Raw genomic sequence first — 27,092 nt, 5'->3', positions numbered from 1 at the left:
TTAAATTTTTTTCTCATGTGACAAAAGTAATGTTTCATGTAGTCATAAAGTTGGTGTTTCAAAACAAATTATTACCTTGAAAAAGTCGATTCACTAGTTTATCTACAAATTGCTTGCATTTTAGCACAGTGGGCAGGGTGTTTACATTTCACGTGGCCCACCGGGCGAACCCGAGTTCAATTCCCCTTCCTTGGATTCCTCTGCCCCTCTCAGAGAGCTCAGCAAGCTATGAGAGTTTCTCACCCACACGGCAAAGCCTGGCAAGTTACCCACGAGGTATTCTATATGCCAAACACAGTACCCACAAGTCTCACAATGTTATCGGGCTCTCTCGATCAAATCGATGAACAATGGGAGGACGGTGACAGTAACAGTGACAGTCTCTATCAAATAAATATATGCTACAAGAAAGAGAAATTTGATGTATCTCATATTTCTCACATAATTCTAAAATAATGAAGTTTTGGGGCCAAAGAACTAGTACATTCAGCAGGCATGTTCCTTGCATGTATCTGAACTCGGATTCATCTCTGGTCCCATACGGTCTGTCATGAATTGCTCACTGTTGCTCTGGAGGTGCCAGAGTTCCTCTATGGTAATCCTGATGGTCCCTAACACTGCAAGACTGGTAAAGGTAAAAGGTAAAGGCCCTCCCGTTGATCGTCGATTTGCTCGAGCGGGCCCAGTAACGTCTCCATTGGAGACTTTGTTGTTACTGTGTCTGGCATATCGAATACTCTCGGTAGCTTGCCGGGCTCTCCGAGAGGGGCGGAGGAATCGAACTCGGGTCGGCCATGTTGGCCGCGTGTAAGGCGAACGCCCTACCCGCTGTGCTATCGCTCCAGCCCTGCAAGACTGAAGAAACACCATATACACGGGCCCTATCACTAAACTCCTTGCCCAGTTGACTGAATATATACATGAATATATACATACCCTATGCCCCTGAATTTCACTAGGGATGGTCCCCCCCAAAAAAAAACACACACAAAATTTTGTATTAAGAAAAAATGTTTCTCATATATAAATGAACTCTGGAACTCCAGATCTCATCAAGCTAGGTGAACCTTCCTACTCCTCACTTATCTACAATGGCTGGCCCTCTTCCTACTCCCCACTTATCTACTACAGATGGCACACTCCCTACTCCTCACTTATCCACAATGGCTGGCTCCCGAAACTTAAACATGAAAGTTTGGTAACTGCATAGCTCATGGTGATTCAATTTTAAAAAAAAAGTTTGATGCCATCCTACCCTTTTGCTCTATGATTGTTTTGATTTTAAGTCTGTGTGCTTAGACTCGAAATCACTATTCTTCCCAAGAACCTGTAATAGTAATAAATATAGCTTGATTGATATTAATCATCACTGGTAAATACTACGCCTTCTTTCATGGGAGCAGTCAAATGCTGAATTGGAACACTTCAGCTTTCAAGCACCTGCTCCATTTGCCTTTCTATTGTACAGAGCAAACACTGTCTAGCCCTCCTGATGTGCCTTACTGCACAGTTGTTCAAAAAGCAAAAAAGCCTCTTAGAAGGATGTCGTGTGGGTTTCAGCCTTCCTGACTGTCTGGCTACTCTTCATTGCCCTTTCTACTTTAGAGGTAAAAAACAGCTGGGGAAATGATTTTCCTCCACTTCTCCAGGGAATCTAGAGGGCTTAACTGAAGAATTTATCGTAAGTAAAGTCATAGTTGAGCAGAGTCATATTTATGGGATGACAACTCCCCATAAATATCTCTTGACAAGTTTCAGAGCCATGGGGATTCCAAAACTTGAGTCAGGCTCAGGCCACTTTGCAAGGTAGGGGCAGGTTAGCAGCTTTGAGCAGCGCATCCTGGAGTCATCCTGTCAGCTGCACAGAGAACATCTTCTCTATTTATTCTTTATGAATATCTTCTAAATATATTTTACCTATGGGACATTTCCAGGCTTTGTTTGCTCAAGAGATATTGCTGTTAAAAATAGTTGAACTTTGGTTGCTGTCATTTGTAATCACTGTCCTCCTGTTGTTCATCGATTTGCTCGAGCGGACCCAGTAACATCTCCATTTTGAAACTTGTTGTTACTGTATTTGGCATATTGAATACATCATGGTAGCTTTCCAGGCTTTGCCGGGGGGGGGGGGTCATACCACCCTGAACGCGCCCAATCTTGTCATTTGTAATAGGTATCTATATATAATCTACAATTATACATCTTACATATATATGTATAGATATGTATATGTATGTATGTATACAAATATAAATATAAATACATATATACATATATTACATCACTGTATCACTGTCATACTGTTGTTCATCGATTTCCTTGAGCAGGCACCAGTAACGTCTCCTTCGTCCTATCCCTGAGATTTTAGAAAGTGCCACATTCAAGGCTCTTTCAGGGTCAGGAGAATGAGACCCATCATTGTTACTGTTTTTTGGCATATTGAGTATGCCACGGGGAGTTTGCCAGACTCTGCCATGTGGGCAGGATACTTTCGGTAGCCTGCCAGGTTCTCCAGAGTAAGAACTAGATAATAAGATGTTGAAGCTGCCCACTTCCCGGAGCTGGGTTTTATAGTCTCTGTGTCTTGACCATTGTATATATGTGGCTCCTGAACAGTTTCTCTTAAACCAATTCCTTTTGGGGTCTGCGGGAAAGAACAGCCTGGCTCAATCTTCAGTGCCAAGTCAGAGGGTAAAGCTCAGGCCCTGAGGTACTGGAAATCATCGGGGCTATATACAGAAATGCTGGGTTTTTGCTAACAGCACTCTGGGGAACCTGCACACAATTCTGGGGATTGAGCATGCATTCTGCGCCTAAAAATCATGAACACTTCACTCTGTATTATCTCCCCAAACACTAAACAAGTTCCTTCATCTCCTGCTTCAGTTGCTCTGTAACACTGCACTGTCCTCTCGTTGTTCATTGATTTGCTTGGGTGGGCACCAGTAATGTCTCCATCGTGAGATTTGTTGTTACTGGTTGTGGCATATCAAATACGCCACAGGTAGCTTGCCTGGCTCTGCCGTACAGGCGAGATACACTTGGTAGCTTGCTGGGCTCTCCGAGAGAGCCGGAGAATCAAACCCTGGTCGGCCGCATGCAAGGCAAGTGCCCTACCTGCTGTGCTATCTCTCCGGTCCTCTGCTTCAGTATTGTCATTTAATAAAATACAACCATTTCAATAACGCAGGCATGGTATTAAGAAGATGGTAGCTGTTCAAAAGCAGTACCTGTTATTACTCTAGGTTTACTCCTTGTTCTAGAAATACATCATCTCTGATTGCTGCTGGGAGCTTTTCTGGGGATGCGTTTTCACCCCCACGCCGAACTTTGCTGGATAGATGGTGTATACTCTCAAGCCTAGGAAGGCAGAACGAGTCTGTTTCACCCAATATGTAGTGAAGCAGGTATTTGCTCCGGTTCAGTCCAGGGGGCTGAGAATGATCAGCACAAACAATCTGTTGTTTAATTCCTATTTGTTGTTATTTTCCTCCCTTCATCCCTCACTGAGAAGCCTGTGTCACAGGCATTACAGAGCTTTACATTATTGCCATGTAATCTCAGAGCATCTATAATGGGAATAAGGGTGGTCGAGTGTTATGAATAATTGAAACCCATGTACAAAATGTGTAAGTCAACAACTGTACCTCATGGAGTCTCACTAATAAAAAAAAAAAATTGAGTCCATGGAATGGAATTGTCAGTTCCATTTTTTTTTTTTCCAAATAACTTTGTGGCCTTCGGCAAGTCACTGGATTTCTCTGGGCTTTGGTTTCTCCTCTGAAAGCTATAGTCTGTTAGCAGGCTATAGGTTTTTGTAATACAAAGAGATCTCCTTGATTTCAGCATTTAGTAAAATATAGGAGGTTCGAGATGCTGTTTTATGCAAAAGTATTTTTATAAAAAATTAAAAACAGAAATATTTGTAAACTATTTATACCTATTTATTTAGTTTATTTATTTATTATTTATTTTAGGGTACGAATTTTACATTTATTTTTTCCCTTTATTTTTTTAATTGGACTGGAGAGATAGCACAGTGGGTAGGGCTTTTGCCTTGCATGTGGCTGACCTGGCCGACCCGAGTTCATTTCCTCTCGGAGAGTCTGGCAAGCTGCCGAGAGTATCTCGCCTGCATGGCAAAGCCTGTCAATACGACATATTCGATATGCCAAACAGTAACAAGTCTCACAATGATACTGGGCCCACTTGAGCAAATCGATGAACAATCGGGAGGACAGTGCTACAGTGCTACAGTGCATTTTTTTAATTAAATAAGTAAAGGCCCTCCCGTTGATCGTCGATTTGCTCGAGCGGGCCCAGTAACGTCTCCATTGGAGACTTTGTTGTTACTGTGTCTGGCATATCGAATACTCTCGGTAGCTTGCTGGGCTCTCCGAGAGGGGCGGAGGAATCGAACTCGGGTTGGCCATGTTGGCTGCGTGCAAGGCAGACGCCCTACCTGCTGTGCTATCGCTCCAGCCTAAATTATATAAGATTGATAAAAAAAATTAAATTAATTAAATTAAATTAATTTTAAAAATTAATTAAATAAGAGTGATTTTAAAAAGTCTACACATTTACAAAATTATTCATGGTTGGATTTCAGTCATATAATCTTCCAACATCTGTCCCTTCACTGTGTACTTGTCCCACCACCAGTGGTTCCAGTTTCGCTCCTGCCCCCTCCCTGCCCCCGACTCCCATGGCCTACCACTATGCCACTATGGCAGATAATTTCTCTCTCTCTCTCTCTCTCTCTCTCTCTCTCTCTCTCTCTCTCTCTATCTATCTATCTCTCTTTCTCTCTTTCTCGCTCTCTTTCTCTCCCTGTCTCTCCTCTCTCTTCTCTCTTTCTCTCTCTCTCATTTTGGATCTTGTGGTTTGCAATATAGATAATGGCAGTAGAAAGCAATTTTTAAAAGGTGACATTTGTATTAGCTGATTAGTTGTTTAGATATGTTTTTTAATGTATTTTGCTGCTGAACTACTTTTGATGACTTTTCTAGCTACTGGCAACTAATAATTTGTCATCAGAAATGATAAGTTACAGAGGTTCTTTTCTTTTTAGTTAGAGGCATCTACCCACAAGGATGAAATTAACTTAAAATATACAGTTAAGTGTCAAGGAAAACCCTTCTTAAAATGAAGGGAAAAAAAGCAAACTATTAGTATTAGAAACAATAATTGTCTTAATGTTATAGGTATTCAAAGCACATATTTATGGTGATCTTGTGTGGAATAAAACGTTCCTCAAAAGTAAAGATTTATACCTGTGGAAATGAAACTGTATCTGGTAGATCTTGACGCATAAATTTTTCTAACTTTTTTTCTTTTTATGTATTTTGAAAGAGTGTTTTGCCATACATATATTTTAGGTCACATCATTTTTTTTGAAAATTTTTATTGTTAATAGGGTATTTTTGTATCTGTAAAATGTATTGGAATCTTATTTATTATTTATTTTGGTTTAAGGGCCACATTTGGAGATGCTCAGAGGTTATTTCTGGTATGCTCTGCAAATCATATAGGAAGCCATGAATCTAATTTGGATTGCTGGATGCAAGGCAAGAACTCTACCCACTGTACTATTTCTCTAGCTCCCAAAATGCAGTGGAATTTCAAATTGAATGCATTGAGTTTAAGCTTCTTGTTAATCTAATGTCCTATATTGTCACATTCTATGTCTTATACTTTTTTTTGATACCTAATACACTATTTACTAATGGCTCTACCTATATATTTTTTCTATGAGAGTTTAATAAGTACTCAGTGCCTCTGAATCTTCTCATCAAACATATTATCATAATATAAAACTATAGACCTTGAAACAATCATCACTTTTGATTTCCTGCAGTATATTTGCTTCCCATTCTTTTTTTCTCAGCTTCTGATCTTCCTGTTGTTATAAATACCATGAATTTTGGGAAGTCTTAGCTTTGAGATTAATAATATATACATATATATATATATTCAGTTTTATGGATCTGACTGAGAACTTTGATATTGCATTTAGAATGTAGATAAGTGATATTTTACATATAATATTCTGAGTTACTTAAAAATAATATCTAACAAGCATGATGTATGAATAATTGCTTTAGTGAATAAATATTCAGATGACACTTTTTCTATATTTTGACTACTTGCTTGTATTTTAGAAAGTGAGTTTTCCTAGATTAATTGTCCGCTGAATAATGGAACTATTTCATCATCTTGTGAAAGATGTGTGAAAGTTTCTTGAGAAGTATAAATTGCAATTTAAGAGCTGGGGGAATAATAAAGTGGGTAAAGTGCTTTTCTTGCATTCAGCCAACCCAGATTCAAATCCTTGGTACCACATACAGCCCCAGATCACTGCCGGAAGTGATCCTTGAACACAGCACAAAGGGTGATCCTTGAGCATAGTAAGATGTTGTTCAATTTTTTTTTAACTGAATAAAGAAATTACAATTTAAACTTCAAGTAATTTTTTGGATGTGAGGCACCTTATAGATTAGTGTTCTTCTTTATCACAGTATAACTGAGGACTATGAGTGTCTTGGTATAGTAATTATCCACATATAAATTACATATAAATATCATTATTCATAGTATCCTTCAACATCCTGATTCAAACTAAAAATGAAGCAAAACCTGTGGTTAAAAAAAGATGAATGATAAAGCAAATATCACTTCATATTTCCTGAATGTTACTCAGGGTGTCCACCTCAAACACTATTCTTCAAAGGTTATGGAGACTGTATCTCCTCTCTCTCTCTCTCTCTCTCTCTGTCTCTGTCTTTGTCTCTTTCTCTCTCAAATTTTTCTTTTTTTTCCCTACATTGCTGTTATCTTAGTAAATATGCACCTAAAATGTATGCGACCTGAATATTGTTTTAAATAGAATGGTTGAGTGTGGTTGATATACTCAGCTAAATTAATCCAGTGAAAGGAAACTTAATTAAGATGATAAATTTTGCCTGCACTTTTCTGCTTCTCAAAAAATATTGCGTTGGATCATTCACATACTTACACATTCTGCAAAACAGAAGCATGAAAAGCAAAAGCAATCATACAGTCATAATTGTAATGTGAAAGTTCATCAGTGCTACACTTCCATTTCCAAGTAATTCCAAATCAAAATATTAATGTGTTAATTTAGACAGATGTTATTTCAAATACATAGGATTCTTTTCAGAGTACTTGTTTTTATCATACCAATAAACTAAAACTAAGATGATATTTTTATATATTTGCCTCATTATTTCTGTAATTAAAATTTAATTTTTAATGTACCTATATTTTTCATATTCCTTTTACTTGATGTCTGTTACCAATTTAAATGCAAATAAAATGATTCATGTTTAAATACATGGTCTCTTGTATTTCTTTAGATTATATATTGTATATGTATTCTATATATACATATTAAAGGCCCACATTACTCTGAATAAGTAGGGTTTTATAAGTTCATCAGTTTTATTTTAAGTTTTAATTTGTTTTGTTTTGGGGTATAATACCAGGCTGTACTTAGGACTTAATTCTGACTTTGAGCTCAGGGATCACTTTCGGTGGGACCAGGGAGCCATATTTGGTGCCAGGGATTGAACTTCTGTTGGACACATGTAAGACAAGCGCCTTACATGCTGTATTATATTTCTGATTCTAGCATATCAAATTTAAAGGTGATAAGTTCATTTATTTGATAGTTTTAATTTTATTACTGTCTTCTGTTCATGAGTGTGGACAGGTGTATATATATACATATATATATATATATTCAAATATAGAGTGTGGACCAGTGATATATATTTTTTCAAATATATACAGGTATATATTTTTTAAATAGTTATGCTTTTTTTATGGCAAAATCCCTCAGAGCTCTGTGATTTTCACTACTGTGATATGTTTAAAGTTCATCACCAAACACAACCAAATCAATCATGGAACACATTTTCTCACTTGCCTCAGAAATGTAAATTTTTATAGGTCAATTGCTGAGAGAGCTGATCTTTGTCTGAACATCTTGTGTGCATTTAGTTTTCATTTTCTCCCAGTTCATACAATTCAGTTTGCATTTATTTGTTGTTTGCATATTTTTCAGTGGTCTTCAAAGCTTGCTCTAACATGAGGAAAAACTGTTCTGGCTTGACTGTGCCCTCCTGAATATACTGACTAATGTTACTATACAAGAGCTCCTATTCTAAATTTTCAAGATTATGATAAAAATCATAGCCTATGTTCAACCTTGACAACTTGTTTTACTCACATGCAAATGACTATTACCAAGGAATCAGGGAGCAATTATTAAGTTAAGAAATAATGTGATTTTTCAGATCACAGGAACCATGCAAACCTTAGGAAAGGCTCTTTTTAAAGCCAAAGCTTTGAGTCACATATATATGGAGTCCATTTGGGTTATTGTGCTAGTTTTGTGACATTTGGGATGTGTTTTGTAACTTACCTGATGTTCACTTTTTCAATAGATTAAAGGAACCTCATGAAACTATGGTCAGAAACTGGAGGAAGGAAAAGCACTTGATAAATCACTTGAGATATACTATAAACTGTTCTCTGCTTTAAAAAGAAACAAACAAAAACTCATCTACCATTTTATCATGATTTGTAGTGTGTTATAAATATTCCTATTTTGGTTGATTTCAACTATTGAAAATTTATCAAACACTTGATGAAATTTCTAAATACTTAATATTTTCTGCTACCAGCCAAACACAGCACACCACTGTTAGCCTTCAACAAATATAGTAGTCCTTAATAAGTTTATTTTGTTTTTATTTATATAGGAATTTTCTTTATTTATAAAAATGCTGTGAGTGAAAAATAAAAGCTAAAGAAAAATAATTATAAGAATGAATAATTAAAATAAGTTTTAGTTAAATATTTTTAAAGAATTAAGGTGCTTAAGATGCTTATAAGTTGGTTCAATTTAATGTTAAATTAAATAATGATTAGAAATAGCTCAACTTTTCTTGTGCTGTTTTAAAATCAAAATACATGGTGTATTTTGATAATCAAAAACTTACATGGTGTATTTGTACTTATTATTGAAACTAGTATAGAAAAACTGGCAACCATTATTTATTTTCAAAACGTTTTATGCAATCATTATTTTTGAAAAATATTGCATTATTGAATAATAGGGTGAATTTTTCTGGTAGTAATACAATGTGCATATTTAATCTGATGTAACAGAAAGGGATAGATATTGTAGTGAAAAAGGATGGATTTTGAGTGGAAAAAGGTGATTAAAACAATATTCTGAGAGTAATGGTCTCTCTGTGTATTAAGTGTGTAATGAGCAGTAAATTCTAAGGATATGAAGTCCAGGAAGTAGCTGAATCCAGTGAAACTTCCATGTCCATTTATTTTTATTTTTATTGAGTCACTGCGAGACAAGGAATTTTACAAAATTGTTCATGATTGCATTTCAGTCATACAATGTTCCAACACACATCCTTCTACCCGTGAAATTTTTCAGAACCAGTGTCCCCAGTTTCCCTCCTACCCCTTCAAGATACCCCCAATCCTAGTCTGCCTCTACAGCAGGCACCTGTATTCTCTCTCTCTCTCTTTTTCTTTCTCACTCTTATTTTAGGTACTATCTTTTGTGCTACAGATGCTGAAGGGTTATCATCTATATTCCTTTATCTATTTCAACACTCAATTCTTGTTCAGACTAACTACTGCCAATAGGTATTGTCATAATGGACCCTATTCTATGTTAATTCCCCTCCATCCCCTGTCCATTTTAGCAAGTCCCTGCTATGTGAGCACTAAATGTAAGTGAGGGTGCTTTCTCTGTGAAGCCCTTTCACACAGAGACAAAAGCCATTGTATACTAACATGGTATTGCTTAGAATATGCAGTTTAAGGTTCAGGACAGATTCAGTGCCAATTAGAACCCACAAGTCATTGTTCTGCTAATATAGGGTGCTCATTTTGCTGGTGTTCCCAAATACCTGTTTCTACGGACAGTCAGTCTTCCCAAATATGTACACATTTATTATTTTCAAGACTGAAGAAATAGTGAATGAGTTAAGATGCTTTTCTTGCCCACAGCCAATCCTGGTTTGAACTTCCGGCAATCTTGGATTTGGGGCTTTGCTTTTGGATGAAATACTGCCTGACTAGAAATTATTAATGTTGATATAGATATATGCTTTGGAACCCAATAATTGAAATAATACCAACCATTTATTAAATGTGCATTGTCTTCTTGATACCACATTGTATTACTGATCCTCTGAACAGTCAATGCTTGTCTTATTTTCTCCCTATCTAAGTAAAGAAACTAAGATTTTGAAAGTTGAAATTTTCTAGTTTATTCTAGTAGTAAGAAAATGAGTAGGTGCTCCATCAGAGGCAAACGGATCCAGGGGTTGCATCCTTAATCAGTAAATATATTGTCACTGAAATTCCACATTGAGTGGGTTGGATTGTATGCAAGTTGTCTCCCGTTTTTTTCTGGATCATAGAGTCTTTGAGTAATCAACACCTTGTTTTTCTTCCTGTAGGCCCCTGGGGAAGGTGTACAGGAGACTGTGGGCCTGGTGGAGTTCAGAGTCGAGCGCTGTGGTGTTTCCACTTTGAAGGGTGGACAAGCCACTTGTCTAACTGTGATGAGAACAGCAAGCCTCCAAAGGAAAGAAGTTGCTTCAGAGTCTGTGACTGGCACAGGGACCTCTTCCAGTGGGAGGCTGCCAGCTGGCATCACTGTGTGCTTGTTCCTTCAGCCCACGGCCACACCAAACCTGGGACTGCAGAGTGTGTGACGGCTCAGCATGGACTGCAGCACCGAGCTGTGCATTGTATTCAGAAGCTGAACAGAACCATGGTGGCGAATGAAATCTGTGCACACTTTGCTCCTCAGCCCCCCACGGAACAAGCTTGCCTCATACCCTGCCCCCGGGATTGTATTGTGACTGAGTTCTCACAGTGGTCCATGTGTAGTAAGGGGTGTGGGAAGCATGTGCAGCACAGAACTCGTGCAGCCATTGCACCCCCTCTCTATGGTGGGTCACAGTGCCCCAATTTGACAGAATCGAGAACTTGTGATGCTCCCATTTCCTGTCCTCTTGGGGAAGAGGAATATACTTTTAGCCTTAAAGTAGGACCATGGAGTAAATGTAGACTGCCTCATCTTAAAGAAATTAACCTAAGTGATAAAACTGTTCTGGAGTTTAGCTCTGACTCAAAAGAACAAGTCACCTTCAGGCATCAGATTTCCAAGCCCCATCACCTTTCTACGCCCTGGGACACTGAGCTGGGTTATCAAACCCGGCAGGTCTGGTGTACAAGAAGTGATGGAAAAAATGCTATGATAAGGTAGGAGGCTTTCAGTGTTATGTCTTTATTTTATCTAAAGATTTTTAAAGTCTGATTTTAGAAGTCTTTATTCTGTTCTACAGAAGGAAATTGTAATTAGTTTTAGGGTTTGGGAATTTTGATGGTTACTTTTGAAAAGTTTTCTGTTTCAGTTATGAAAATGTCAGTGTCTAGATCATTCCAAGCTCTATATTCTCCATAATTGTAGTGCAAATAGATAGGATATGTCATAATATTTTTACCTTCTCTCTCATATATGTATATATGTCATTCCTTAAAAATAAGTGTTTTATGACCCTGTCAGTACAGTGGGTAAAGTGCTTACCTTGCGTGTGACTGACCTGGGTTTGATACCAGCACCCCAGGAATGATCCCGGAGCACAGAGCAACACTAAGTCTTGAGCACCACTAAGTGTGGCCTTAAAAAAAAAATTATGTATATACATAATTTAGTAACTATAAAACCAATTTATATAAAACACTATTTCTATCATGATAAAGATTCAGAAAGTAACTCAAACTTAGAGAATAAATTATGTAACTATTTTTCAAATGTTTGCTATTTTTAAAGTTGTTTACTTTTTACTTTTGTGATTCAAAGGTTTCTTTTACAGTTGATTTTCCATTTTTAGAGTGGCGATAATACTTTCTTTGCCATTGATTTAATAAATAGATTAGGTAGAATAATTTGGTCCTATGTATACATAAAATGGTGTAATAATTAGAATAATTATTAATCATTTATAATTGATTTTCATTAATAATTAAAATAATAGTCTCGAAATTATTTGTGATTATTGTATTTTATTTTATTTTATTTATTTTTTTTTTTTTATATAATTTATTTATTTATTGAATCACTGTGGGAAAAGTTACAGAGCTTTCGGGTTTAGGTCTCAGTCATGTAGATACCGAACACATTTCCCTTTACCAATACTCATTTTTAACCCCGAACCCCAATAGACCCCCACCTCCCACCCCTCCCAATTATTGTGAGGCAGATGAGTTCTAGTTAATACTCTATCTACTTTGACTAGATAGATTATTTCGATAGAAGATGCACAACTATTGTTTAGAGCTTACGACCCACCCCCCCCCCCCCAATCACACATGCTGAAACAGCGTTGTGAAATGATTTGCTTTCTACAACTTGGTTTAAGAATAAAATGAGGACGCGCGGCCGCTATCGCGGCCGCGCGGTTTTGAATTTCTGCTATTTTACTTATTGACCCTGGAAGAATTTCTATTAAAAGTTAGCTAGTTAAGAGATTGGTTTCTGTGCCCTGGAGTCGTGGCCGTGCCGGAGAGCCGCTCGTGGGGGGCAGCTGGCGACCTTGGTGGGGCGTGGGGGACGGCCCACAAAGCCCCCCTTCCCATGAGGTCCCCGCCGCTCCCCCGAGCCCGGCTCAAACCCGCTTTCCACAAGGCTCCCGTGCGGCCGCCATCTTTCTTTCCAGAGAGGAGCGGGCGGGCTGGTCAACGCCCTTCCCCCTCCGGGCAGGCTTGGTGGCGCGGATCAACACAAGTCCATTTGCTTTTCTGCTCCAAGCGGCTGGTTCTCTGTGCTAAGTCCTTGTGCCTCCGGGGCCGTGGCCGTGCCGGAGAGCCGCTCGTGGGGGGCAGCTGGCGACCTTGGTGGGGCGTGGGGGACGGCCCACAAAGCCCCCCTTCCCATGAGGTCCCCGCCGCTCCCCCGAGCCCGGCTCAAACCCGCTTTCCACAAGGCTCCCGTGCGGCCGCCATCTTTCTTTCCAGAGAGGAGCGGGCGGGCTGGTCAACGCCCTTCCCCCTCCGGGCAGGCTTTGATTATTGTATTTTAAAGTGTACTATAAAGCCCAAATCCATAAGCTTATACAAATATGATAAAATAGCATTTGTTTAAAGTGTCTTCCAGGTCATAAAAGCATTGATATGTTAAGTTTTTCCTAAATTAAGATGACTTTTAATAGTATTTAATACTACTAAGTATTAAGGCTGGGAAGATAATGCAGTGCATAAGGTCCTTACTTTGCACACAGCTGACTGGGATTCAGTTCCTGGCACTGAAGAAAAATGGTCCTCCAAACTCCACTGGAAGTGATCTCTGAGCACAGAGTGAGGAGTATTTCCTGAGCAGTGCCAGATGTGGTCTAAAAACAAACAAACAAAAAGACTCTTTAACATCAAAAAATGAGACATTTATCTCAAGGAATAACCATAATAATTTTCTTAGAAAAGATATTAAAGTCTTTGTATTCTGCACTGTAGCACTGTAGAACTGTCCTCCTGTTGTTCATCAATTTGCTCGAGCAGACACCAGTAACGTCTCCATTGTGAGACTTGTTGTTACTGTTTTTGACATATTGAATACGCCACAGGGAGCTTGTCTGCCGGGCTCTCTGAGAGGAATGGAGGAATCGAAACCAGGTCAGCCATATGCAAGGCAAACACCCCACCCCCTGTGCTATCGGGCTGTGTATTCTACTCACTAAAAATATTTAACTTTTGATTATTCTACTTCAAATATGGACATATTTCATGTTTCATGCTTCAATATTACTGGTCGGTGCAGAGAGGAGCAGCATTCTTTTTTTCTCTTATTTGCCTTTATGAAGCTCAAAAGTTTTGGTAGATGATTTGAGTAATTACTGTTTGAGTGTGTATGTGGGATTGTGTGTAGACATTGCCTTCTTAATATCTTGTGCCATTTTTCTCCAGTGAGTATTGTATAGAATATTTTAATTGTAGATTGCTTATTTTTAACCATATCTGATTTTTTTTTAAAAAAATTGAATCAACATGAATTGCGGAGATATTTATAATTGTCATGTCTACAGTGTTTCAAAATCATTCCCTTCACCATTGTCTACTGTCCTCCATCAATGTCCCCATCCCCCAGCCTACTCAGCGGGAGGCATTTTGTGTCTCTCCCATTGCCTTATTATTCACTTCCCTAACCTATCTCTGCCCCAGTCTCAAGTTTCCTACTGAAGACCAGTTCTCCTAATCTTCCGTTGTTTGTATTTTTTTAATTGAATGACTGTGAGGCAGGCAGTTACAAAGCTGCTTATGATCAGGTTTCAGTCTTACAATGTTCCAGCATCTATCCTTTCACCACTGCATGTTTCCCGCCAACAATGTTCCTAGTTTCAGTTTCCCTCCTGCCACCCACCCCCATAGCCTCTCTATGGCAGGCACTTTCTCTCACTCTCTCTCTCTCTCTCTCTCTCTCTCTCTCTCTCTCTCTGTCTCTCTCTCTCTCTGCTCTCTCTTCTCTCTCCCTCCCTCCCTCCCCCCCCCCCTCTTTCCCTCTCTCTCAGAGATTTTCATGTTTGTCTCTTTACCTATTTTCAGTACACAGTTCTTTATCCAGTGATCAGTTTCAACTATCTTTGTCATTGTGGTCCCCTTCATAGTGGCCCCTTCGCTGTCCCAACTGCCTTCTCCCCTAGTACTACAGGCACGTTTCCAACTGAAGCAGTCCTCCTGGCCCTTGTTTCTACTGTCCTTGAGTATTAGTCTCATATTATGCTTTTTATATCCCTTCTCATTTTTATTGCAATTGGGCAATTGATATTCCCTTATAAAGTTCCTTTATATCCCACATATAAGAGATCATTCTGAGTCTGTTTCTCTACCACTGGCTTATTTCACTGAACGTGATATTCTCCAGATCTATCTGCAGTGAAACAAATTGAATAATTTAACACTATTTTAAAGTGAGGTTTAGGTTTACAGATGAATATCCTTTCCACGTACCCACTCAAGACTCATCTCATTCTTTCACAGTTAGATACACGTATCTTGCATTCCCATAGAGCATGTTCTGCAGTTGATGAGCAACAGGGATGTATATTTGTAGTCTACACTTTGGAGTTCTTTCTGTGTTGTATATTCTGTTATTTTGAATTAAAGTATACTGACCTTCAGTCACCTTTTAATCATACAGAATAGCTCCACTTCTTTAAAAATATCCTTTTCTCTTCCTATTAATTTTTATGAGCTGGAGCCATAGCATAGTAGGTAGGGCATTTGCCTTGCATGGGTCCTCCATGGGCTCGATTCCTCCACCCCTCTCAGAGACCCCGGCAAGCTACCAAGAGTATTCCACCCACACAGCAAAGCTGGCAAGTTACCCATGACATATTTGATATGCCAAAAACAGTAACAACAAGTCTCCCAGTGGAGACATTACTGTTGCCCGCTCGAGCAAAATCAATGAACAACGGACAACAGTGCTACAGTGCTATTAAATTTCATGTTAATCCTCAACTCCCAGCACTCAAATCATTTTTACATAATGTCACATAAGTAGATTAATATAATGCATAGTTTTTTAATTGACATCTTTTGCTTAGCTATATGCATTAAGGTTCATACCTGTGTATTGAAACCTGATAGTTCATTCCTTTTCATTATAGGATAATATTCAATTGTATGGAGCTACCACACTTAGTTTTTCCATTTGCCTATTAATAAATAACTTGTTTGCTTCCAGACATCCATGATTAGAAACAAGACTCTTATATAAGCAACCAGATACAGACTTTTACGTGGAAGGACATTTTGAATTAATTTGGGTGAATACCTCTGGGAACAATTAGCAGATACTATGTCAAGGATTTTTATATCGTTTTGGGTACTGGAAAGATAGTATAGCATTGTGGGTAATTGCCTTGCATGCAGCAGACTTGGATACAAGCCCTATATCCTATATTGTCCCTCAAGCAATTCCAGGCATGTTTCCTGAGCACAGAGCCAGAGATAGCCACTAAGTGTAGCAAAAAAAAAAAAAAAAAAAAAAGTGAACAGTTTTATAGGGAAATTCAAAGTTTTTTTTCCCCAAAGTGGCTATATTATTTTGCTTTCTTAACCAACAATGAATTAGAATTCTTTTTATCTAATATACTTATCAGCATCTGGTGTTATTAATGTTTAGATTCGATTGTTTGTTTGGGTCACATCCTATTGTTCTCAGGGTTTATTCCTTGATCTATACTCAGGGGATCATAACTGGGCTTGGATACATCCAAGGCAAATAACGTAACCTCATGCACTATCTCTCTGGTCACATATTTGGATTTTAATAATTGCTTAATAGTACCATTTTTTTAAAAGGAGTAGGTGCTTAACCCACATGCAGAAATACTCAAGACTTACTCCTGGCTATGTGTTTAGGCACCAATCTTGAGAGTAGTCAAGGAACCTTTATGTAGTATTAAGGTTCACACCAGGATTGTCTTTAAAAAGCAAGCAACGTAACCCCTCTACTGTCTCTCTATCCCTTGATATCTCAGTTTTTAAACTGGAAATTCCTTAATGACTTATAATTGTTTAAATTGTTTTATTATTGCTGACTTTAAGAGATCTTTATTAGTTTTGATTTCCAGGTCTTATGTTTGTTTTTAAATTATTTTTCAGTAGATGACCTTTATTTGAAACTAATTATAATCCTTTTTATAAAGAATTTTTAAATCTTAATAAGCACCAATTCATCATTCTTTTATTGATCATTCTTTTGTGCTATATAGATATTCAAAGAACTAATAGATTTTCTTATATTTGATAGGACTTTTGTTTTCATTTTGCTTCATATAATAAATTGTTTTGTTTCATCTTTTATTTCTTGCAGTTTTAATCTGCTATATGCAGATAGTGAAGTGTGCATGTGTGTGAATGTGTATGTGTTTGTATGTGTCTGTGTGTATCTCATTTGCTACTCCTAGAATTTCTTGGATTTGTGATTTGGTTATTTGTCATTGATTTTTGCAAACTTTCAACTACAATTATTTAAAGTTGTTTTTTTTCTCTTCTACTTTTTGATATTCTAGTTACATAATTTTAAAATTACTTTTTACTCTTGTTGCTTCTTTCCTGAACCTATTCAGAGTATTAATGAGTATATAAAGGATCATCTTTCTATTTTGGTGTTTTTGATTTTAATTTTGATACTTTTGTCATACTTCCACTGCTTTACTCATAATACTGATCTGTAGTTTACCAATGTCTAATTCTCAAAGTCTTTAGTAATATTAATCATGTGTGTTTTAAATTCACAATGTAATAATATCAGAGTTTCTGCCAAATCTAAATCTGGATCTCGGGCCTTGTCTGTCTTTTCAAACTGCGTGTTTGTTTTTTTATCATGCCTATGTCTCATTGTTTAATATTAACGATGATGAAGTGGATAAAAATAATGGAAATATATAAACTTCTAGTGTAGATTTTATATTTATCTAGGCGTTAGGTGATTTTTGCTATAACTGTAGATATCAATGACTAAACTCTTTCTCTTGAATTCTTCCTAATTTTGCTCCTTCTTTTTCCTTACTTGTTGCTTTTGGATTTTCTTAGAGAATTCTTCCTAAATAAGAAGATGCAATTCTTCCTCTTGGAATCCTTTGAGAATATGCTTAATTTTGGAGCAAGAATGAGCATATTTGCTGCCTATTTTTATACAATATCTGTGTTTCTGTTTTTTTTGTTTTGTTTTTACAAATGCTTCTCAGTACTTTCTTCCAACTTGTGTATTTAATGAGTGGAGTGTGCTAAAATTTGACACATTCTTTACTCCCGATTAAACTCTGGAAAAAGTCACTGGTTAGATTTTGGTAAGCTCTTTCCTTTGATGAAGGTAAAGGTAAAGGTAAAGGCCCTCCCGTTGATCGTCGATTTGCTCGAGCGGGCCCAGTAACGTCTCCATTGGAGACTTTGTTGTTACTGTGTCTGGCATATCGAATACTCTCGGTAGCTTGCCGGGCTCTCCGAGAGGGGCAGAGGAATCGAACTCGGGTCGGCCATGTTGGCCGCTTGTAAGGCGAATGCCCTACCCGCTGTGCTATCGCTCCCTTTGAAGGCCGAAGTGGAGAAGGGTTCCATGTGAACAGCAGTTGAACATGGGTCAGTCGGTCCTGAGAGATGGGCGAGCGCCGTTCCGAAGGGACGGGCGATGGCCTTTGATGAAAATCTTTCAAATTGTCTAAGTTTCTATTCCTCTCTCATATAGCATTTTTCTCTTTACTGAGAAAGACTGGCTGTGCTTCTGAAGGTGCAATGCAAAAAGTGGGGTATATACTAGCAGGGGGCCCTTTGTGAAATTTTTAAATAACAAGCCTGTCATTCGGATTCCTCAACAGTTTGTCATTTGCAATTTAACATTTTATTTACTAGTACTGACTGCAGTGGCAATTTATTTTCTGGAATAATCCCGCAGAAGATTTGTCTCTTGTATCTGCCAATCTGTTTTAAAGTTTTGGTGAGGCCTTACTACAAATCTTTGGTGAATCTTTGCATGTTTTTCAATGTTTTGTAGTCCAACCATTTCTTGTTGTAAAGGTAGTAGTAATGATGCCTCCAAGAAGCTAAGATGGAAATCAGAAATCACTATTTTGACTTTTGAGTTCTAATAGATATTGAACCAAAACAAGGTTATAAACCTATGATACCAAGAGGCTGGAGAGGTAGTGAAGCAGGATGGAAGGGAATTCACCTTGTATGTGGCAGACCCAGGTTTGATCACCAACATGTATGGTCCCATGAGCTTTGCCATAAAATACTCCTGAGTACAGAGTTAGGAGTAACCCTGAGCACCACCAGATGTGATATATATATATGTATGTATATATTATATATACATATATGTGTATATATATCAAAGACAGAGAGAAAGAGACAGAGACAGAGAGACAGAGAGAGACAGAGACATAGACAGGGGAACTCTATCATATTTATAGTATTTACTCATTGAAAATATTATGGAATGACTTATACTACCATAATATGTTTAGGCTAAGTAGGAAAATATGGGGTTTACTAAAGGCATTTATATTTCTCTTCCCTCGATAATAAACCCTTTAACAGCTATGAGATCAACACAGCTAAGAGATCACATTGTTGGCAATATCTCATTGCTGTCCAGCCTGATAAATTGTGTGGTCATAATCCACAAGAATTTTTGCTAAAACATGTAAAACTCATCTCTGAAAATTACACTTAAAAGGAAAGCATTTTGATATATTCAAAGAATCATTTACTTTTGTTTCTGTGTACTTCTAGAATGAACTTAAGTATCTCTTGATTATGAAAAATTCTCCTAATGCTTACAAGTATGCATTTCTTTTACTCTGTACTTATATCTATCCCTGTATTCTCTAGACCCCTATATATCTTGTATCCATCTCTGTTTCTTTTGGCCAGTTTTGTGGCACTGTGAGGTGGCATTTTGTTTCCTTAACTTTGTTTATGACAGTAACGGATTGTCTATTTGTATTAGAAGGATCCTATCTTTGTTTCATAATAAGAATCCTTACCTCTGCCTTGCTGGAAACACACTTTCTTTTAAATCTAGGACAGCATAGATTTAATTAATGGCCCTCAAGAGCTTTTCAATTGATTACTGTAACTTTTGATAATCACCTAGAGCCATTTTCTCTATCAGTCTGTTTGCAGTGGTTAGGCAGTCATATTACTCTTGGTGCCATTCAGCTTCCTCAGCATTGATTTGCCTACTGGGTTTAAAGATTTTTGTTTTGTCTTATTCCATATCCTCTTTTTTTCTCCTTTCCTTTTACAAGCATTTCTCTGAGTTTTCTTTATTACATATAAATTTAGCTGTTCTGCAGCCTGTTCCCCACTCTTTTTCAGATATCATTGATTTTGTGAATTAACTTAAAAAATATTAACTAAAAAACTAAATAAAATAGTCTGTATTTAGTTTTTATTTTACCTCATATGTCTTTAAAGAATATGAGTTAATAAAACTGAACTGATAATAGTCCGTTTATATAAGTAGTAAAGTGAGTCAAACTTATTCTTTGGGTGAGTGAAAAACATGAATGAATTTTACTTTTATTTTAATATTGAACATTTAGGGTTAATAATATTTCCAGAACTAAGATTACTTAGTGCAGAATTAAAATAAAATATCAGACCACTATAAATAAAATTCAATTCATGTTTAGTGATTTAAACTACTATTTAATAATTTTATATGAAACAAATTCCAGAAATATAATAACATTTAAATATATAAAGAATCACCATATCAAAAATTTACCTATTACTCTTATTTTATTTTTTATCTGTCTTATCAAGGTATTTGGAAATAGATTAGCTTAATTATTCTTCAAAATATAAAAGAATTTATTTAAAGAAATATTCATTTTATAATTTGTACTTTGAAAATGGTAGATGAATTTTGTTGCTTTTTTGTGTTGATTGGAATGGGAATGAACAATTATTAAATTTCCTTCTTTCATTTTACTTTTAATTGTATTTCTCCCTTCTCATGTTTATTATTTTATTAAAAATTTTTAGATTGAAATGTTGTTTAAAACATAAGTAATATATAAAGTTAAATTCAGAAAGCTACTACTTCCTTTAGTATACCTTCTTTCTTTGTAAAGAGGAATTATACGATAAATTCCAATTTATTTTATAATATTATTTACTAGAAATTTTGCCATATTTTGTATTTTTATCTTTGTTTTCACTTACTTCACTGAGTGTGTATGACATAATTTATTTGAATAAAATCTATACTTTAACATTTTAATAGTTTTTAATATTTTTGTAATTAAAGATGATTATAGAACCTTTATTTATTTAAATATTTATATATTTAATCCTTCATTTTATTTTTGGAAAAACTTCACGGTAAAGTTCCTAGAATTGTTATGCTAGATAAAGACAAAAATGCATACAAGTTTTATTAAACATTGACAATTTTATCTTCAAGAAGTGGTGCTATCTTGCATTTTTCTCAAAAATTTATAAATAGCTGTATTATTAAATTTATGGATTTCTGCCAATTTAAATGTAATGCATGGCAATATAGTAAAATTTTGATTTTAGTTTCTCTAATTATGGATTTTAACACTTAAGCATTTTTAGGGACTATGTTAATTTACTGTTTGTGTTGTTTTTTATATAATTTGCTTATTTATCTGGAGGGGGCTGTTTTCACTTCCAAATATTTTGTTATAAATATTATCACTTATCACTTATCACTTAATCCCCGTTATTCATCGATTTATTCGAGCGGGTGCCAGTAACGTCTCCATTCATCCCGGTTGCGTGCTAGCGTAGCCCAATGGTATCTGTTCATTTTAGGATAATGTAGAGCCTCAAACCGATCATTTAGGGTCTTGACGAAGAAGTCTGACCATCTTATAGGTGGGCGTCCACGTGATCTTTTGATGTCTCGTGGAATCCAATCAGTAATGGCTCTAGTCCAGGGGTTGTCTGTAAACCTCATTACGTGTCCAGCCCATCTGATTTTTGATGTCTTGGCAAATGAGACAGCGTCCCTGATTTTTGAGCGTTGACGAAGATCAGAACTCCGGATTCTATCTCTCATTTGAGTGAATCGAGATATTCCAAGCATAGTTCTTTCGATTCCTCTTTGAGAGACCCGAATAGTATTCTCATCCTGTTTTCGTAGGGTCCAGGTCTCTGAGGCATATGTTAATGCAGGAAGAATAGTGGAATCAAAGAGATGTGCTCGTAGCTGGAGGTTCTTTGTCCTTTTAGTTATTTCTTCAATGCTCTTGAAGGCATTCCAAGCCGCTCTCTTCCTCCTGCGCAACTCAGGTGCCAGGTCTTTCATCATGTTGATTTCTCGACCTAGGTATATATAACTGTTGCATTCGGAGATGGTGGTTCCATTGAGAGCGAATGGAGCATCAGGAACAAGGCTGTTTCTCATAAACATTGTCTTCGTAAGATTCAGCTGTAGTCCGACCTTTCCACATTCACGGTCAAAGTCCTTCAGCATTTGTGCCGCTTGGTTGATGTTTGGTGTTATTAGAACGATGTCATCAGCAAGGCGGAGGTGGTGTAGTTGCCGACCATCTATCTTCACTCCCATATTTTCCCATTCCAGTCGTCGCATGATGTTCTCGAGGGTGGCACTGAAGAGTTTTGGTGAAATGGTATCACCCTGCCGAACCCCTCTCTTGTTATGGATGATAACTTCTTTGTAGAATGGTGAGATCTTGGTAGTGAATCCGCAATAGAGCTCTCGAAGGATCCTAATGTATTGAGTTTGTACGCTCTGATTGGCTAGGGCTTCCATGACCGCTTCCGTCTCAACAGAATCAAAGGCCTTCTTTAAATCAATGAACGTTAGACAGAGTGGCATCTTGAACTCTCGAGATACCTCAATGAGCTTGGTTATTGTGTGGATATGGTCGATGGTACTGAATCCTTTTCGGAATCCAGCTTGTTCACATGGTTGTCCTTCATCTAGTGTTCTGCTAATCCTATTCAGGATGACTCGAGTGAATAGTTTGTAGATGACAGACAACAGGCAGATTGGGCGATAGTTGCCAATGTCGTGGATGTCTCCTTTCTTGTATAGTAGTACAGTCTTGCTGGTTTTCCATTGGGATGGAACCTTGCATTCAGACAGGTAGCGTGTGAAGAGTCGAGCCAATGTATTGATGAGTACTGATGGTAAGTTCTTCAGGTGTTCAGGTCTGATCTTGTCTGGGCCAGGTGCTCTTTGTTTCTTTACCGACGAGATGGCATGTTGGATTTCGGAAGGGAGAACATTGGGAACGACATATCCATCATGTGGTATGTGGTATGTGGGCAAGTGGATGTGGCTATTAAAGAGATCTGAGTAGAAGTCATGAATAATCTTCTCCATTGTCCTTCTGGAAGATGTGATAGATCCATCATGATGTCGGAGGGCAGTCATCTTGGTTTTGTAGTTGGTGAAGGACAGGCGGGCATTACGAATGTTTTTCCCAGCTTCTGCTGCATCTACCAGTACTGCTGCTCTCCTGTTTTTGAGGTCATCCTTGATGGCTTCTCTGCACTGTTTTGCCAGTTCGGACGTTTGTTTGTGGTTGCCTGAGGCACATGCCAAGCCATGTTGGCGAATAAGTTCAAGAGTGTTCGAAGAAAGACGTTTTTTTGTGGTTATCTCTCTCTTGGCATTCCTTGCACAATCATGGAGGTGCTGAATCATTCGATTGTATTCTTCATCAATGTTGTCAATGACGGCATCTTCCCATGTTGCCGCAACAGAGCCAAAGAGTTCCCAGTTGGTGGTTGTTCTGGGAGTCCTCTTCTTAAACCTTGCATTCTTTTCTCCTCGTTCTGTGAGGTAGAATTTTGCACGAAGAAGACGGTGGTCTGATCCCGTTTGGAATTTTGGGACAACAGCAACATCGGTTAGGCAAAACCGCCGATTGAATATGATGTGGTCTATTTCATTGTAGATATAATATAAGTATTATATCTTTGATATATATTCTCTTTGTTGAGATTTTGTTGTTACTTTGCTATGATGACCTGTTATATAAAAGTCAAAATTTTTGCATAGTATCTAACATATATATGATATAAGTATAGAAGACATCAGTGCTATAACTATAAATATATAATGTCCCTCAGTTCATCAAAGATATGACCTGCAACCACTGGTGGACACTAAAAATGAGAGATTGCCCTAAACACTGTATATGCTGATTGACTATAGATATATCCTCATAAATGAAGTTTAATTCATATATCATTTAGTTACAAAAATAGTATTCATAAAATAGTGAAATCATATTGTGCTTAAAATTAAGAGAATGTGTTCTATCTCTTGATCTATATTTGTACATAATATTTGCAGAATATGATTTTTTACAGGGCACAAAAATCAGAAACTTCAGATAATAGGGCATCTATGCATCTTTATTATTTTATAATATTCTTTGTATGAGTATTATTTGCAGTTTTAGTTATAATTCAAATCTTTTTATGGGGGCTGGAGTAATAGCACAGTGGGTAGGGCATTTGCCTTGCATGCGGCCAACCCAGGTTCGATTCCCAGCATCTCATATGGTCCCCTGATCACTGCCAGGGCTAATTCCTGAGTGCAGAACCAGGAGTAACCCCTGTGCATTGCTGGGAGTGACCCAAAAAGCAAAAAAAAAAAAAAACAAACTTTTTATGCCATCAATAATATGCAAATTTTAGTAAAAATGTAATTTTTTTTCTACATTTGAAGCTTGGTCATTTAAACTAGCATTTATTAACATTTTTTCCTGCTCATGTACCCTTCAATATTGTTTCTTTTCTTTCTTTTTTAAATTGAATCACCATAAGATACAGTTACAAAGCTTTCATGATTGAGTTTCAGTCATAAAATTATTGAATACCCATTCCTCCACCAGTGTATATTTTCACCACCAATATCCTCAATATTCTACCCCCCACCCCCACCCTCACCCCTCCCCCTACCTCTAAGGCAGACACTTTTCTTCTTACTCTCTCTACTTTGGGGCATTATGGTTTCCAATACAGACACTAAGAGGCTATCATGTTTAGTATTTTATCTATTTTCAGAGCACATCTCCTATCCTGAGTGGTTTCTCCAACCATCATTGACTTAGTGATCTCTTCTCTATTCCTGCTGCCATCTCCCTCAGCTCATGAGGCAGGCTTCCAACCATGGAGCAATTTTCTGACTCTTGTGTCTACTGTCCTTGAGTGCTAGTCTCATATTATGTTATTCTATATTTCACAAATAAGTTCAGTCTTTCTATGTCTGTCTCTCTCTTTCTGACTTATTTCACTTAGCATTATACTGTCCAAGTCAATCTAGTTACAAGCAAATTTAATGAAAATCTTTCCTAACAGCTGTATAGTATTCCATTGTATAATATACCATTGTTTCTTTAATGTGTTCTTGGGTACTTGCATTGTTTCAGTTTCTGACTATTGGTAACAGAGCTATAATGAACATACAGGTGCAGATATCAATATTGTGTCTTTCCTGTACACTCACTGTTCTACCAGTTGACACGCAAGACTCCTCCCTTCCCACCTCCCTTCCTACCAGTTGACTCTCAATTCTCCTGTAGAGGCACTGTGTTTATAGTTTTCACCTGTGATTCCATGGATGACACTGATGGTACACAGGTTTATATGGACCCAAGTTGAAACACACAGAATTTGGGGCTATGTTTGTGTTATACCCAGCTGTGCTCAGGACTTACTTCTGACTCTCTGTTCAGGGATCACTCCTTGGAGGTGTGCAGGAACTGTTCATATGCAAGAGCTAGTGCCCTAAATATTGTATTATTTTTCCAATCCCAGAAATGTCCAGTTAGACTATGCTCTTATTTTTCGTGAAAGAAATATTTTCTCTTTAGAAGTTTTACTCTAAAATATCCAATTCTAATTGATCTACTTGTAATGCTCAGTTACACTATAAAATGATCTGTTTGATTGTGTATTTGGGATTACATATTTATTTCATACTAATTTAGTTATGGGACCTTTAGTTCATTTTTATTAAGTACTGGTTCCCTCCCTACTGCTTTAATTAGAGAATTATTGACCTTATAAGTTAGTATCTGAGAGGATTAGACCCATCTTAGAGTTATTCCTTTTCCATTTTATTCTCAAATGATATTTTTTTGAAATTTATGATAAAAATGTCTGTTAAGTAAAACAAGCTCACGGAATTTTATAATCATATTATTAAATGTTTAAGTTAACATAGAGATAAGTGAAGCTTTATTGTTGCGACTTTAGCTGAAAATGAGTGATACATTCTCATTTCAATCTTTTTTTTTTTTATCTAGGAGCATTTAACGTTTTCTTTATAGTGCTTGGAAAAATTCTTATTTTTAGGCATATTTGAATGATATTGCTTTTATAGGTAATATTTGGTCGCCTTTTCCATTTTCTAACCAGTAAATATAAAATGCGTTTGATTTATTTGTATTTTTAGCTGTTTGCTAGAGTCATTTATTTTCTGTGTCCTTTTAATAGCTTGCTTTCTAAGATTTTTAAATTATTTATTTATTTATTTTTTGTTTTGGAGCCATGCCAGGCATTCAGGGCTTGCTTTGCCTTTTTGCTAAGAAATAAGTCCATGCAAACTTGGGGGACCATATGTGATTTCAGGGATCAAACATAGGGTCACGTACAAGGCAAGCACCCTACCTACAGCACTATTCCTCCCGTCCCTACTTACAAATAATCTTGAGCTCTGGTTGAACCCACCAAGAGAATTCTGAGAAATAATTCTATCTCAACAGTCTCAATTTTTTTTATATCAGAAAGTATCTTGCATTCGTTTTAGGTTACAGACTCATTCACAGATTCTTGGCAGATTTTCTTTTAAAACCGAATATTGGTTTATTTCATTGGAATCCTGTTTTTCTATTCTCAAATTTAGTAATTCTTCTATATCTAGTATTTACTTGTGCTTCGTTTGTACTTACTTTTCTTTTTTAGTTTATAGATTATGAAGTTACTTATTATAAATTAATTTTTATTTATTTCCATTAAATATGCTTCTCCTGATAACAGCTTTAAATCAATCCAAATTAGATTTCCAAAATGAAACACCCATTAACAAGTGTTTTTATCATTATTTTATTTTAAAAGTTATGTAGTATAAACCAAGATTTGTCTGAAGATATTTTAATTTCCATATAAAAGGTATTTTGTTTCATTTTTAATTTCTAGTTTTATTGCTTGATAGGAAGATAGTCTATCTTTTTAGTTTATATTTGACTGGTTTTCTTCATTGTAATCTATGATCAATTTGAGTTTTCAATCTGTATTTGAAACAAAGTTGTCTTGTTTGTATGTGTTATTCAATGTGTATGCCTCTTATTGGTTATATACTTTGGGTTCCAAAAATATCTTTATTTATTTAGTCTGTTTGACCTGGTCTGATTGTTTTTTGAGCAGTGGAGGTATTGGGCCATCCACACCCACTAATACTCGGAGGCTATTCCCAACTTTGTGATCTGGAGCAAATTCTAGTG

General features: G+C 36.8%; 1 protein-coding gene across 1 annotated transcript in view; it reads left to right on the top strand.

Annotated features, from left to right (window-relative positions):
• The window catches only part of THSD7B (thrombospondin type 1 domain containing 7B), a 975,852-nt gene that overhangs the window by 317,260 nt on the left and 631,500 nt on the right, over positions 1–27,092 (top strand). The window contains exon 3 of the mRNA XM_056117681.1: positions 10,518–11,328. Within this exon, the coding sequence (XP_055973656.1) occupies positions 10,518–11,328 (811 nt within the window). The remainder of the gene's footprint in view (positions 1–10,517; positions 11,329–27,092) is intronic.

The sequence above is a fragment of the Sorex fumeus genome, unplaced genomic scaffold (assembly GCF_029834395.1).
Source record: "Sorex fumeus unplaced genomic scaffold, SorFum_2.1 ptg000035l, whole genome shotgun sequence".
In the NCBI taxonomy this organism is placed as follows: domain Eukaryota; kingdom Metazoa; phylum Chordata; class Mammalia; order Eulipotyphla; family Soricidae; genus Sorex; species Sorex fumeus.
The sequence above is the reverse complement of the archived record's forward strand: the minus strand, read 5'-3'. Positions and strand labels throughout refer to the sequence as shown.